At 42.8% G+C, this 12672-nt stretch overlaps 1 protein-coding gene across 8 annotated transcripts in view; it reads left to right on the top strand.

Moving 5' to 3' along the window:
* The window catches only part of satb2 (SATB homeobox 2), a 60464-nt gene that overhangs the window by 599 nt on the left and 47193 nt on the right, over positions 1 to 12672 (top strand). For 3 of the 8 annotated variants that reach the window (XM_044217205.1, XM_044217204.1, XM_044217203.1), the window contains exon 2: positions 8288 to 8419. The exons of 1 other annotated variant lie outside the window; for it this stretch is intronic. In XM_044217205.1, coding sequence (XP_044073140.1) covers positions 8288 to 8419 — 132 coding nt within the window. Of the gene's footprint in view, positions 1 to 5358; positions 5477 to 7515; positions 8420 to 12293; positions 12421 to 12672 lie in introns of those variants that run through there. 4 more of the 8 variants (XM_044217210.1, XM_044217209.1, XM_044217208.1 and 1 more) reach the window with 4 other exon arrangements.

Here is a 12672-nt window from a genome sequence, read left to right as displayed (position 1 = left end):
CTGTCTGTTAGTCTGCTGAAGAGCTTAATTTAGATGCTGTATTTTTAGGAGGGAAGCGAGTATCCATCAAGGAAAACTCTCACAGTATAAACAGTTGACTGGCAGAGAAAGAATTTCATGATTTCACTGAGGCTGAATATTAAGGGCCAAGTTGCAAGATGAATCAGGCTCACCTTTTTGAGGAGTCGACCCTATTTGTCTGGGGCACTTTGAGAAACCTTTTCCTCGTTTCTTAACAGATATAATACAACATAGTTGGTAGTGAATGCCGGGACAGCTCAGCTCCACTTCTGGCACGGTGTCCATTTGGAAGACAATCCCTCTGGCAGGTCAAGTAAACCCTGGCCCCCGAACACTGAACACTCTTTCCAAACCTCATTACAGAGACCTCCGCTGTTTTGTTGCTCGTGGGCCCCAATCAAATCCCCCCGCCCCTTCCCTCCCCTGTGCAATTCTTTTCAAATGAGAATTGAATTTCTTTTTCTTTTTACAAAGTGTTTATGTTATCATTTGTAAATCTTACCAGAAGTGGACCATGAGGCACAAGAGGGGAACTCATACACAGTTTAATGAAGTATTTACAGATAATTCCAACTGTCAAATACTTGTGCCCAATGACATAGTGCAGAGTGCTGACGCGCACAACTGCCTTTCTCTCTCCAACTCGCTCCCTCCTCGTTAAGCAGGCGGATTTGATTTCAGGTAAGAACTTATTGGGAGGAAAAGAGGCTGCGGGGGCCGCCAGCGAGGGCCACGGCTTTTACCAAAAGGAAAACGATCCTCTGTGTTGCGTATCGGAGCTCAAAGGCCCCAGACGTTGAGAAGCTGAGATAGGCATGAGGACGTTACGACCACTGCTGTCTCTGATAGACGCAATTTGCTCAGAAAATAAAACTTGTGCAGTCTGTCTGAGATCTGAGGCTCAGCCTGTCACTGACGAGCCTATTAAGTGCTCTTGGCTGGACTTTCTTTACATTTGTGCACCTAAAAGGAAAATAAATGAATCTTAAACCAGCCTTTGAATGAATTAATGTTGAAAAACGATGAAATATGAAAACATGGTACCACCTTTTATAAGTTGTGACTTGGCTTTATTAATGGTTAATAAATAATGTAGAGATCAGTTACAGGCCTCCAATAAGAACACGATTGGGTTTCAAGGTTGTGAAAAATCCTTATTAAGTAATGCTTAATAAGTTGTTAATTAATGGATTTTGGTCCAGATCCTCAATATTATTCACAACCTGGCAACCAAAAGCTTTTATTATTAATGGTTTGTAACTGATCGGTAGCAAATCATTTATCAAAGCCATTAGTTACAACTATTAGACTTTTTATTAAATGGAGCCTTATTAGTAAAATAAATATTTAATAACTTCAGGTCAACATTTGCACACAGAAACTTTGTTTACTCGATAGATTCCACACAGTCTTGAATATGTATTGACACATTTCAATTCAAGTCTATCACAATATTGATTTTCTTAATATCTACTTCAAAAAATAAAAATTACTGCTTATTAATACTTATTCAAAAAATAACTGACATAATAATAATAATAATGATACTAAGGCTACTACTAAATTATTCTTATTATTATAATTATTATTTCGTTAAAGATCTTTCTACAGGCAGCCTAATAATTAGCGATAACACTTTGCACAAATCAAAATCAGTATTAGTATCCGCTCTCTCTGCAGCTTCTCGGAGTTTGCGCAGTAAAAAGAGCGAACCAGTGAAAAATGGTGTGAAGGAGCAATAATGGAGCCGTGACCTCTGCATGGAAGCAATTTGGAAAAGGGTTGAAAGTGCGAGAAAAGACAAATTAATCCTCGACGGAAACGAGATACATCCTTTAAAAACAATTTGGACCGATTTGGCCCATCAGGCACTCTTTAGTCCAACTGGGGAATATTAGAGCTGCGCAGAGGCAGAATAATATATATATATATATATATATATATATATATATATATATATATATATATATAATATATAGAAAATTGAACATACATAGAAATAAATGGGTTAAACTTTACATCTTAATCTTCCTTGATTCGCTCCAATGAAGCAAAAAAGAAAAATATGTATTTATATATATATATATCTGAACTAAAATGTGTTTATTTTCGCTCAGGTTTTTGTTTAATAGTCTGTTTTGTGTCACGCGTCTGTTGTTCGTTATGTGTTAGTTACTTTCGTTTTCAATTAGCTGTGATTCTGACCACGACCCGGTCATTCAGCGGGAAAGTGCCAAACCAAGAATTAAAAAACGTTTGCCTCAGTCATAACAACAACAACAACAACAACAACAACAATAATAATAATAATAATAATAATAATAATAATAATAATAATGTGGGTAAAATAAACTGATGTTCCTTGTTAGTCTAGCCTACGATTTAATTTCTAATTATTATTATTATTATTGTTAGTAGTAAACATGGAGCTAATTCGGTCGGATTTTATTGTATTTAATGGTGTTATTGTTATTAAATCAGAGAGACATTATCATAATGTTTCGTTCATCTTTTCATGATGTACTTCCGCTCTGCTTCGCACCTGGACCTCCGGCCTCAGGTCCGCTTCTGTGATTCTCTCCACTTCATGAGTGACTTGACTCCATATCTTGGCACTGAAGGCCTTTTTTTTATTATTATTTATTTATTTTTTTTTAGTTTTTTGGGGTTTTTTGACATCATAGAGGGCATTTCTCCCGCCACCGGCCCAACAGAGAGCTCAGACACGAGCAGCATGCACGTGAATGAGCGGTGCAGCCTGTGGAGAGGACTGGCGATGGGAGAAAGGTCGTTCTTCCTCGGGAAAATACTTGTTTTTCTCGTTGCGTTTCTAAAGCATCTCAAACAAAGTTGAATTTATTAAGAAGTATTATTAACAAATGTCTGATCTATATCAGCCACTCAGATGCTGGAGGGACGCGCTGGGAGCATTTGTCAGCATAACGTGAATTATTTCTCCTGAAAAGTGTTTTATTATCACCAGCAGAGCGTTTTTCTCCTGTCGCGTTCCTGTTGCTGCTTTCTTACAAATAACACACTGATTCAGATGTTGTAAAGACTCCCTGATATTCGTATTAATGTGCAATAAGGACGTTTTCTGTAGGTTTACAGGCTGCAACCTCCACTCGCTCTCTGCTATCTTCATTTGTTCCAAGTGGACACCTCTCGCATCTGAGCATGAATGCACTCGGAGTCATTCTGAGAAAATCGGACTTTTTCTGAACAGAGTTTGGTGCCCTGGCCTTGTTGCTTCTGTCTCTTCCTCTTCACCACACAGCCGCGCTGTTTGCACAAATGCTGCTTCTGGTTTTCTCAGTCCCACACTTACAAGGTGACAAACAGACGTCTGGAAAATCATACGGAACTAAACCGCTTCCAGCTGACAAATACAGGCGCATGGCACATAACCTACAGTGGCGAATAAAAAGCGGAGTCAAAGATCTGGCCAGAGATCGTCAGAAGACGAACGAGCAGCGATAGAAGCAAAACAGTTCAGAAATGTGTTTCTTTCTTGTCATTTCCAGAAAGCCTGGGATTTTGTCATTAAGATAAAGTTGATTCTTGAAGTAAGTGTAGCTGATGTAAGTGTATGTGATGCATCCTCTCGCCTATATGCTCCCATAATGTAAATTCAAGGCTAGAACTAAGTATGGTTATTTATTAATGTTTCATTTTTTTGCTTGATCCAAACCAGATGCATTCTTCTCTAAATGATTCTGCTGACTTCTTGAATTGTAAATGAGCTTTGTGCTCTGCTTAAAATCACAGGGTCACTTTCTATAAATTGGTCTGGTCCTTGGATGTGAAATAAATAAAATCGTGTTATTCTTTTCTTTCTGTTGCTTTTTGGGTTTTTTTTTTTTATTTTTTTTTTTTTTTACATTTTTTGGATAGGGGGTGGGATGGTAGGTAGGTGGTACTTAGAGGAGGAGGTGACCGGCCACAGCACCGAGCCTCCAGGCAATGCTCTCTCCACACACACACACACACACACACACTTACCTGTGCGATAAATGTGTTCTCAATAAGTGTAGCTGCCCCACATTACTCCCCAATCACTATCATGTTGTACACAAGCTCTGCGGACGTAGACTCACGTCAATTATTCACACCGGTCCTCTGAATTTGTTTTCCATCGGGGTTATTTCAGGGATCAATATTTCATTCTGCTTCACGACACTGTGCGGTTCTTTACGCTTGTTTGGGCTCGTTCCTAGACTCCCAGTTCCCCAAGAAATGGAAAATAGATAAAGAGAAGGAGTTGGTAAGTGACGCAGCGGAGAAGCTCTGCAGGCAAAGCATTCCCTGCCGGGCTTCAATAATTCACTGCGCCTGCTGCAGCCGAGTGTCTTTGCAAGATGAGCTGAAATGCACATGATGCAGCTAGTTAGCAGAACATCTCTTTGAATAAATACAGTGAAATGATGTTCACGGTCCCCGCTTCACTGAATTTAACTTGACAAAATAAGGGCTACATATATCTTTTCTCCTGATCTGAGAGAAGCAGTTGAAATATTTAAATGCAGGGAGAAACCCACGACTTTGAGTCTGATTAACTTTATTTTTTTTTATTCTTCCTGATATTTTAGTTGTTAGATTTTATGCATGTAAAGGTTTAAACTTGATTCAGCCATTGTAACTGCAGTGACTGAATATTTAATCCAAAAATGCATTTTCGCTGAATACACTGGACTGAGCAGAAATGAATTTAAAATGAACCACGTGCATGACACTCCAAAATTTAATGGACCCTGCGAAGCAACGACAAAACGAAATATGTGTGAATCCAGCAGGAGGGACGAGAAGGTTTCCAACGGTGCAATTCATTTAAAGATAAACGTCTTTTCTAAATCAAAATAAACTACAAATGCTACAGGTCACACGACAAAGCGCGAGCGAAGGGAGCAGTTTGGAGCTTAATATGGCCACTTTGGGTTTAACAGCCTGCATGGTGAGAAGCAGCGCTTTAAATGGATTTTACCGCTCTTCTGTCCAACCTCTAATGAGCTCTTTACGATGAAATTAAAATAACTGCAAGAATCCAGCGGAGACGCGCAGCCTCGCGACAATCTGCTAAATAAAATCCCAATTATCGTTTATTTTACTGTTTTAGCTTTTAGAAGTTTTAGTTTAATAAGTTATTTTATATATTTCTCTCTCTCTCTCACACACACACACACACACTCACACTCACACACACAGCTCGCCATATCATCGCCGTTAGGCCTGGATTTATTCCTCTAGCAGACTCACGCTGTTGCCAACAGTCTCACCCGCGCGCATCGACATCATCCTCACCGTCATTATCATATTTAATAATATTGACGAATGAGCAGCGAGAAGCGGGCTGGCTCTCCGCCACCGTCTGTTTCCACTTAATTCTCAGCTCGCATCTCTGCAGCAGCAGCAGAGCAGCCAGGTGTCCTGACGCTCGGAACCGGGCTTCATTAAAAAGGTGAGTGTTTTATCGTGACTGTGTTTTTACGGTTTCGGTACAGTGTTGATGATTACGCGAGACTAACGCCGTAAATGCGACTGTAAATGTAAAGTGGTAAAGAGTCAGACTAAAGAGTCGCTTCTCTCTCCAAAGCAGAGCAGGTTCTAATTAACACTAAACACTTTTTCTGCCGCGGTGACTTTAGTTCATGTATCAGTAGAGGTTTGGTTTACGGTGGTTTTCAGTCATTTTGCTGTTATTCTCACAGAATAATCCAAATTCTACCTGCTATTGGTCAAGAGGGCACACCTCCAAAACGCAGGCCTGTGCAGCCTTGAATCGCAGCTCTTTCCTGGAAAGCTACGCACACGACTGGCGACGCACGCACGCAGAAGAGGCTCTCGCGCGCTCTTTTAGTGGACCCCGCTACAGCTCCCCATCCAGGTTTTCAGCCAGAGGTCAGGAGCAAGCAGCAATCCCCCCCCCCCCGCCGCGCTTCCTCTCATACCAACACAACGCTCCCTGAAAACACCGCTGCCAACTGGCTTGGACGCATTTTACGCACAGTCACAGTGTTGCAGATGTTGCAAACCTGTGGCTTCATTTGTGTTGCTCAATTCGGTTGCTCATGCTCTTGTTAAAATGTGCATGAAAGGCTGCCTTGTTGCAGTTTACCGTAAGGTCAGAGATACAGTGGTCGGTAACTCAACAGAGAAAAATGAGGGAATCAGAAACAGGAGTTGAGCTGCGTAAAAAATACCTATAAAGAATAATTTGAACAACATAAAACACTCACTACAGAGTTAATGCGCTGAAATACTCACATGTGGTCAATTCTAACAATTATGTCTCTTCAAATAAGTTTACATTTCTGACCACTGGACTCCAGTGGTTAAACAAATAATTTCACACAAAGACAAGTGAAATGATCTCATTCACCCCAGCAGGTAAAAAAAAAAAAAACATATATTAACTTTCCTGCATGACTTCACGAAATTGATGATTCTGAGTAAATGTTATTTTGCATTCAGAAAACATTCGTGTCATTCGATCATCTTCCTTATCTATGAGACACCGCGCAGTGACGTCTGTCATCAGGTCACAGGGTGCAGGGCGATATTTAAATATTTTAATAAATCTTTAAAATAAAGCGCCAATGGCTGATTGTCAGTGTTGCTGATCTGGGAGACGAGGCTGTGTCTGTAGCTCCTGTTTGTATCCACAGGCACACACACACACACACACCTGACACACACATTTCTGATACTGACAAGACTTGTTACAAAACGTGCCCACGCATAATAGACTGAGTCTTTACGCAGCAGCTTCATGTTTGGATGCTCAGTCAAACGCAGGACGCAGAGAGGACCGTGCGCCACAGACAGCGCGCGCTCGACCTGGTCAGTTCATGATCCGGTCAGCTGCGCGCGCTCGCGGGTCTCGAGCCCCAGCTGTAGTGTTCAGTGTCATGCAGTGTGTTCTGGAGGCGGTTTAACACTGAATATTGTGTGAAGGTTAATCAGTAACCGGGGCGGGGGTCCCACAACACAGGGCATCTAATAACAGGAGAGAGAGAGAGAGCGCGCGCCCATCTTTGACTCATTATTAGGCTACTTATTAACGTGTAACAGCGCGTGGACTTCAGCTCGGGCGGATAATCAGCGGGATGATACTGACACATGTGAAAGTATTAGAGGGACGCTGCAGCGCTGATAGCAGCGCGATAAGTTCCTGCTGCGTGAAGCAGAAATAAAACACCGCAGCGCTTCTCTCCGTCTGCAGAGTCAAGGTCTCTCTGACCGGAAGCCACAACAGCGTGGCCCCGAGAGGAAGACTTCAGTCAGATGCGTTTCAGAAAATTATTACGCAACTGGTTGTGTTGAAGGGACACAATTAAAGTCAAAACATGTGAGAAGAATCTAGTCTATAGCCGGGGATCCGCAGGCCCCCTCCTGGCCCGGATGGGTCGAGAATCGCCTAAAAGGCCTGTTGTGGGGGAAGAAAAAAAAAAAAGAAGTTTGATGGACACTTCGGTATCATGTTATGTGTCCTATAAGCGAGATCCGGCCGACAAAATGCTTCCATGGGTCAGATTAGTTTTTTTTGACGCCCCCTCTGCTCCCTCCCTTCCCTCTCTCTTTGTCTCTCCTCCCTTCTCTCCTCCCTCTATCAGTCAGTGCGCCCGTTGGCACGGGGAAGATTGAAAGTGACACACTCTGATTAGAAACCGGTCCTTTGCACCGATAAATCCCGCTATTACCGAAACTCACACACACACACCGGGCGTTCGCTTCTCGGTCAGGTTCGTGTTTTGCGTTTTGTCTCCCGGGTGGTTTTGTTTCCACTCACGAGCGTTTTCCCGGCTGCGCCGCGTCGTTTTTTTTTTTTGCGCTCGTTTCTCTCTTTCGGGGATGAAGCCATGAGTTCAGAGGAGCGCAGACTTTTGCCACTGAGACGCGCTCTGAGCTAAAAGGCGGACAAACGCGCAAAGGCAGGACGGGAGAAAAGTGCAGACTGCATCTGAAACATCAAGTTTGTTTGTGCGCTCCGGTCCGACAGCAGAGTCCACGGCTTCGGGACAGACCACTACTGGTGTTCACAAAGTCTCCATCCCTCCCTCCCTCTCTCTCTCTCTCTCTCTCTCTCTCTCTCTTTCTCTTCGCCACTACTTCCCCACAGACGAGCATCCTCCGTCCACCTCCTGTGTCCGTCCACCTCTCCACTCACTCCGCTGCTTCGCCCCCGCCCCCAAACACCGCCACCAGTAACTAACTTTTTTTTCCCCCCCCTTCGTGGATCTCCGGTCCGGCTCCGGCACGTCGAGTCCAGATTCAGTAGAAACCCAGCGTGACCCGCCGTGTATCCAGGAGCCGAACCACAGCCCAGCCCTGGATTCAATACTCCTGATCAATGGACAGAGCCTCCTCAGCGGCCAGCAGCGCTACAGACACGCCGTAAACAGTGAGTAGTCCCACACACACACACACACACACACACACACACACAGGAGTCCCGTACTGAACACTGCACGTTCATCTGCGCACCAAACTGCCTGTAAATTATAATGAAGTGAGTAGAAAGCATAAATGATTTAAAAAATCCAAAAAATAAATGGATCCAGTATTAGTGGCAGTGATAATAATAACAGCAAACGTTTACTTTGGATCAACGTCACTGCCTCTTTAGTTACTACAACTAACTATAAATTATCCAGATTATTATTGTTATTATTAGTGCTTATATTGTAACTTATTAGTCTAATAATATCTAACCTACATCCACTTTAATATTACTCTAACAATAGTTATTATTTTCTAAATTAGCTCGTCAGTTTTCTGTAATACCTTAATTTTGTTAAAGTTTTTTTATAAATTGAAGCATATTTACTTATAAATGCTGCATTTCAGCTCCTTGGCACTTTGTTGTGTCTTTAAGTAAAATGTATTTTCTTTACTATTAGTATTTTTATTTTAGCTGTTGGCTATTTGAAGTATTTTAAATATGCAACAAGATGTAGATACGTTAATAAAATCACATATGAGTTATTGAAGAACTCACTCACTCTATATTTAAGGTTGTGTTTTGCTCCTTTTTTTAAAAAGCTATTTTATAATTGATTTAATAATTTATTCCAAAACTTTACCACTACAAGTTGTGTGTGTTTGTGTGTGTGTGTGTGTGTGTGTGTGTGTGTGTGTGTGTGTGTGTGTGTGTGTGTGTGTGATTAAAACACGGATAAGTGTATCATAAATCTTTTCAGAAAAACATCTTAAAATGCGTCACTTCAGCAATTCTGCTCACTTTGTGACTTTTTAACTTAAAAAAAAATAATAATTAATGACCAATTACTGTGAGAGGTGTCACTGATGTTACTGTTTAACACGTGCAGACTTAAAAAAATAAAATAAAAAAATAGCATCAGTTTTACTCAGACTGCATATTCACCGGTAAACGGGACAAATGTTGAATAAAAACACACCGAGGGAACGGAGTGTGTTCTGCAGCTACCAGCGCCTTTGAACCGCTGCGACGCTCCGCAGCCTCAGAGCAGAGCTGTCCGCTCAGGAGGCCTCCAGCCCGGCTGCAGAGCCGCATGTCCAGAGCCACAGTGTGTCCGGAGTCTGCACTGAATGTGGAAGAAATCAAACCTACGCCCTTCGTGTTCGTTTTGGACTGAATTGTTTTGAAGGCTCACAAACAGCAGAGGTCAGGCAGAAGGTTTCACGAGACAAGGCGACAGAAAAGTGATGCGTTTAACTCTGTCTCACTCCTTTCTGGCTGCTCTCCACATGAAAGCGAGGTTCAGCAGCTACCTCCAGCCTGCCGTCCTCTCTGACCTTTACAGCAGCAGCAGGCTGACTCTTCTTTTCCACCAATCCAAACAGCGTTTATGTTTACAGTCCTTTTTTTGTTGTTGTTGTTGCAGGAAATGAAACACGTGTGAAACTGCAGCTTCCGCTCATACAAATGGCACTTTTTTTGGGGAGGGGGGTTTGCACCTGAGCAGGTAAATGCGGCTTCAGATTAATATTTAGAGCAGAGAAGCAACGTTTTTTTTTACACATTTCAGTAATTATAATGGCATTGATTTAATCCAAACAGGCCTGATGATTAATTTAAAAATAATGACAGCACTGCACGCCGCTGTCAGCCATTTTCTTTTTCCCACAGGGCGACCATCAGAGACCCCCACATTATAAAAAAAATAAATAAATAACATCAATTTTTTTTTTTAAAAATACAGGAATTTTTTGAGCCAAGTGCGAGGAAAAACGAACTGGTTTGAGTCGGTGTGATGGGAGACTTTCTGCAGCCGCTCCAGGTTTCTGGCCTGCCTGTCTGCTTAAAGTTTGCTCAGATGTTAAAAAAAAGTCGCCGGGCCGCGCAGACTCTGTGAAGAGGAGGGGGTTAATGTGTGAAGAGTTTGCATATCAGAAATAGTGGGAAACTCATATTTTCTTTGGCTTTCACTGAGGTTTAATATGTGTGCGAGGCTTGTTTTCATTCCGCCGCCAAGTGGTGAGGAGAAGATGTGAGACACTGATGCGCGAATTATTCATGGTCTGCAATTTCATGCGTATAAAGAAGCCTTTTTTTTTTTTTAGCCTCTTTGTAGTTTTTTCAGGAACTGAAATATTTTCTCATGTATTGTAACTTCTTAAAGGTCAACGCCACTTTGTAGTCTGACAATCAATAATAACAGAATTTAACAATTCATTTAGACCAAGAAATGAATAATCTAACTTTAAACCCTCCACTTCAATATTTCAATAACTCTCCTTCTCCCTTCTTGCTGCCTGTCTGTGTGAACCCAGCTATCTGTTCACACGTAATATGGGTGTGTCTGCGCTATTAAAAGGCAGATTAGATAGTGGAGAAGCTCTGTGGGCGCTAATGATGCTCCTCTCTCTCCGGCTGTGGGCGTCACTCTCGGATCACTATAATGTCTCTTATTCAGCCTTGTGCACGTTTCATCATCGGCTCTCGGTGACTGCTGATGATAAATTCACGTCTCTTGAAGCCCAGTGTAGCTGAGAAACCTCCGGCACGTGGACGCTGAGACCTGAACTCCCCACAGTTACTCCCACTCTGGTGAGGCTGGTGGGAGCTGTGGTGGATGGCTTTGGCATCGGTGTGTGCGCCCGCAATGTATGTGTGTGGAAGTTACAGTAAAGTTTTACCATGTGACCATTTTCTCTGAGCGGCATTGGCCCTCTAAATGTCTGGCAGGCTGCTCTGAGTTTGTGCAGGGCTGGACAATAAAACAGGAACACCTAATGATGTGACGCACTTACAAGCGTCACAGAAGTTGCATCACTGTACTGGACTACAGCACGTCATAACGCTGTTGTTTTGTCCACCACATGTACTGTATACATGCACGTGTACACTCGTATTGTCCCTGCTGTGTGTGGCTGGGTTCTGAGTCAGTGTGTGGTCCCTGGAAGTGTTAAAGCAGAGTCTGTGTAGCGTGCTGGCTGTGGTTTGTGTGGCTTAGTGTCTGTCTGTGTGTGTGACTGTGTGTGTGTGTGTGTGTGTGTGTTTAAGCATGCGTGTGCATCCTCTAGCTGGAAGGGCGAGGCTATAAATGCTCGCTGTTAACTCTTCATCTCGTATTATCAAATGAGATGTTTACAAGAGAGCCAAACATGTTTGCCAGAAAGCCTTTGTCCCCCCCCCCAGTTATTTTCCTCTGTGTGTGTGTGTGTGCGCGTGTGTGTGTGTTTGAGCCTGTGGACCCTCTCCAGAGCTTCAAAAAGTTGCGTTTGAGTGTGTCTGTTTGCCATAAAGGTCTGCCTTCCCGTCACACCACTCTCTCAGTCACACATCCGATGGCCACAAACGGCAAATTCCACATTACTGTAACCTTCCCTACCAGCAATCATTTCCCATAAACAGCCACATAAAAAAGCTTTGTGTTGTTCCGCATTTTGTTTTCAGACGTTAAAAAACTAATTCGGAGAATGAGAATTTTTGTGCTTCCTCCTGAGTGTTTTTGTTGCACATTAATTGTGATGGGAGTGCAGCAGCAGGCATTTTAACACATCCCAGCTTCTGTCTGTCTCTCCCTGTGCATACATGTATGTGTGTTTCGTTGACAGCAGGGATTTTAATGTCACTCCCCCCTTCCTCCTCCTCCTGCCTTCTTTTATCTGTGCTGCAGAGCCAAGCATTAACCAATAGCTTGATAACCCTGCTATAAAAGTGGATCTCGAACGGGAAGAACAGCCGTATCGGGATATTTTCCTATATAGGTGACGCCTCTCCCTCTCTCCCTGCTATCAGTGCTAATATTGCCCTCATAGGTCAGTCTCTCTCTCCCTGTCTGGTTTGCATATTAAAGGCACAGCCCTTCATTAGCAGACACGTAGGCCTATCTTAACGGTAAAAGAGATACCGGAGAGGCAGTTAGAGCAGGACAGACTCAGAGGCGTACTCTCTTCAACTCTGCAGTGTTAGAGGTTAGTTGTATTTCTTACTAACACTTTGAGATCCATTGGTTTCATACATTTACAGACTGAACATCTTATCCTGCTGTTCGGCTGATCGCGTTAACTTTTAACCCGCAATTATCCCTGCTAAACTTCTCTCTTGCTTTAAATCCCACAGCTTTAAGAGTGTTTGAGTGAGTCTCGGAGCTGCAGCGTTTACTGCCCCGTGTTTCTTGTGCACTCAGAACTTATCACAGTGGGATTACAGTGAAGTAGTGTGTG

The sequence above is a fragment of the Siniperca chuatsi genome, linkage group LG12 (genome assembly GCF_020085105.1).
Source record: "Siniperca chuatsi isolate FFG_IHB_CAS linkage group LG12, ASM2008510v1, whole genome shotgun sequence".
Lineage (NCBI taxonomy): Eukaryota > Metazoa > Chordata > Actinopteri > Centrarchiformes > Sinipercidae > Siniperca > Siniperca chuatsi.
This window is presented reverse-complemented; position numbering and strand designations above follow the sequence as displayed.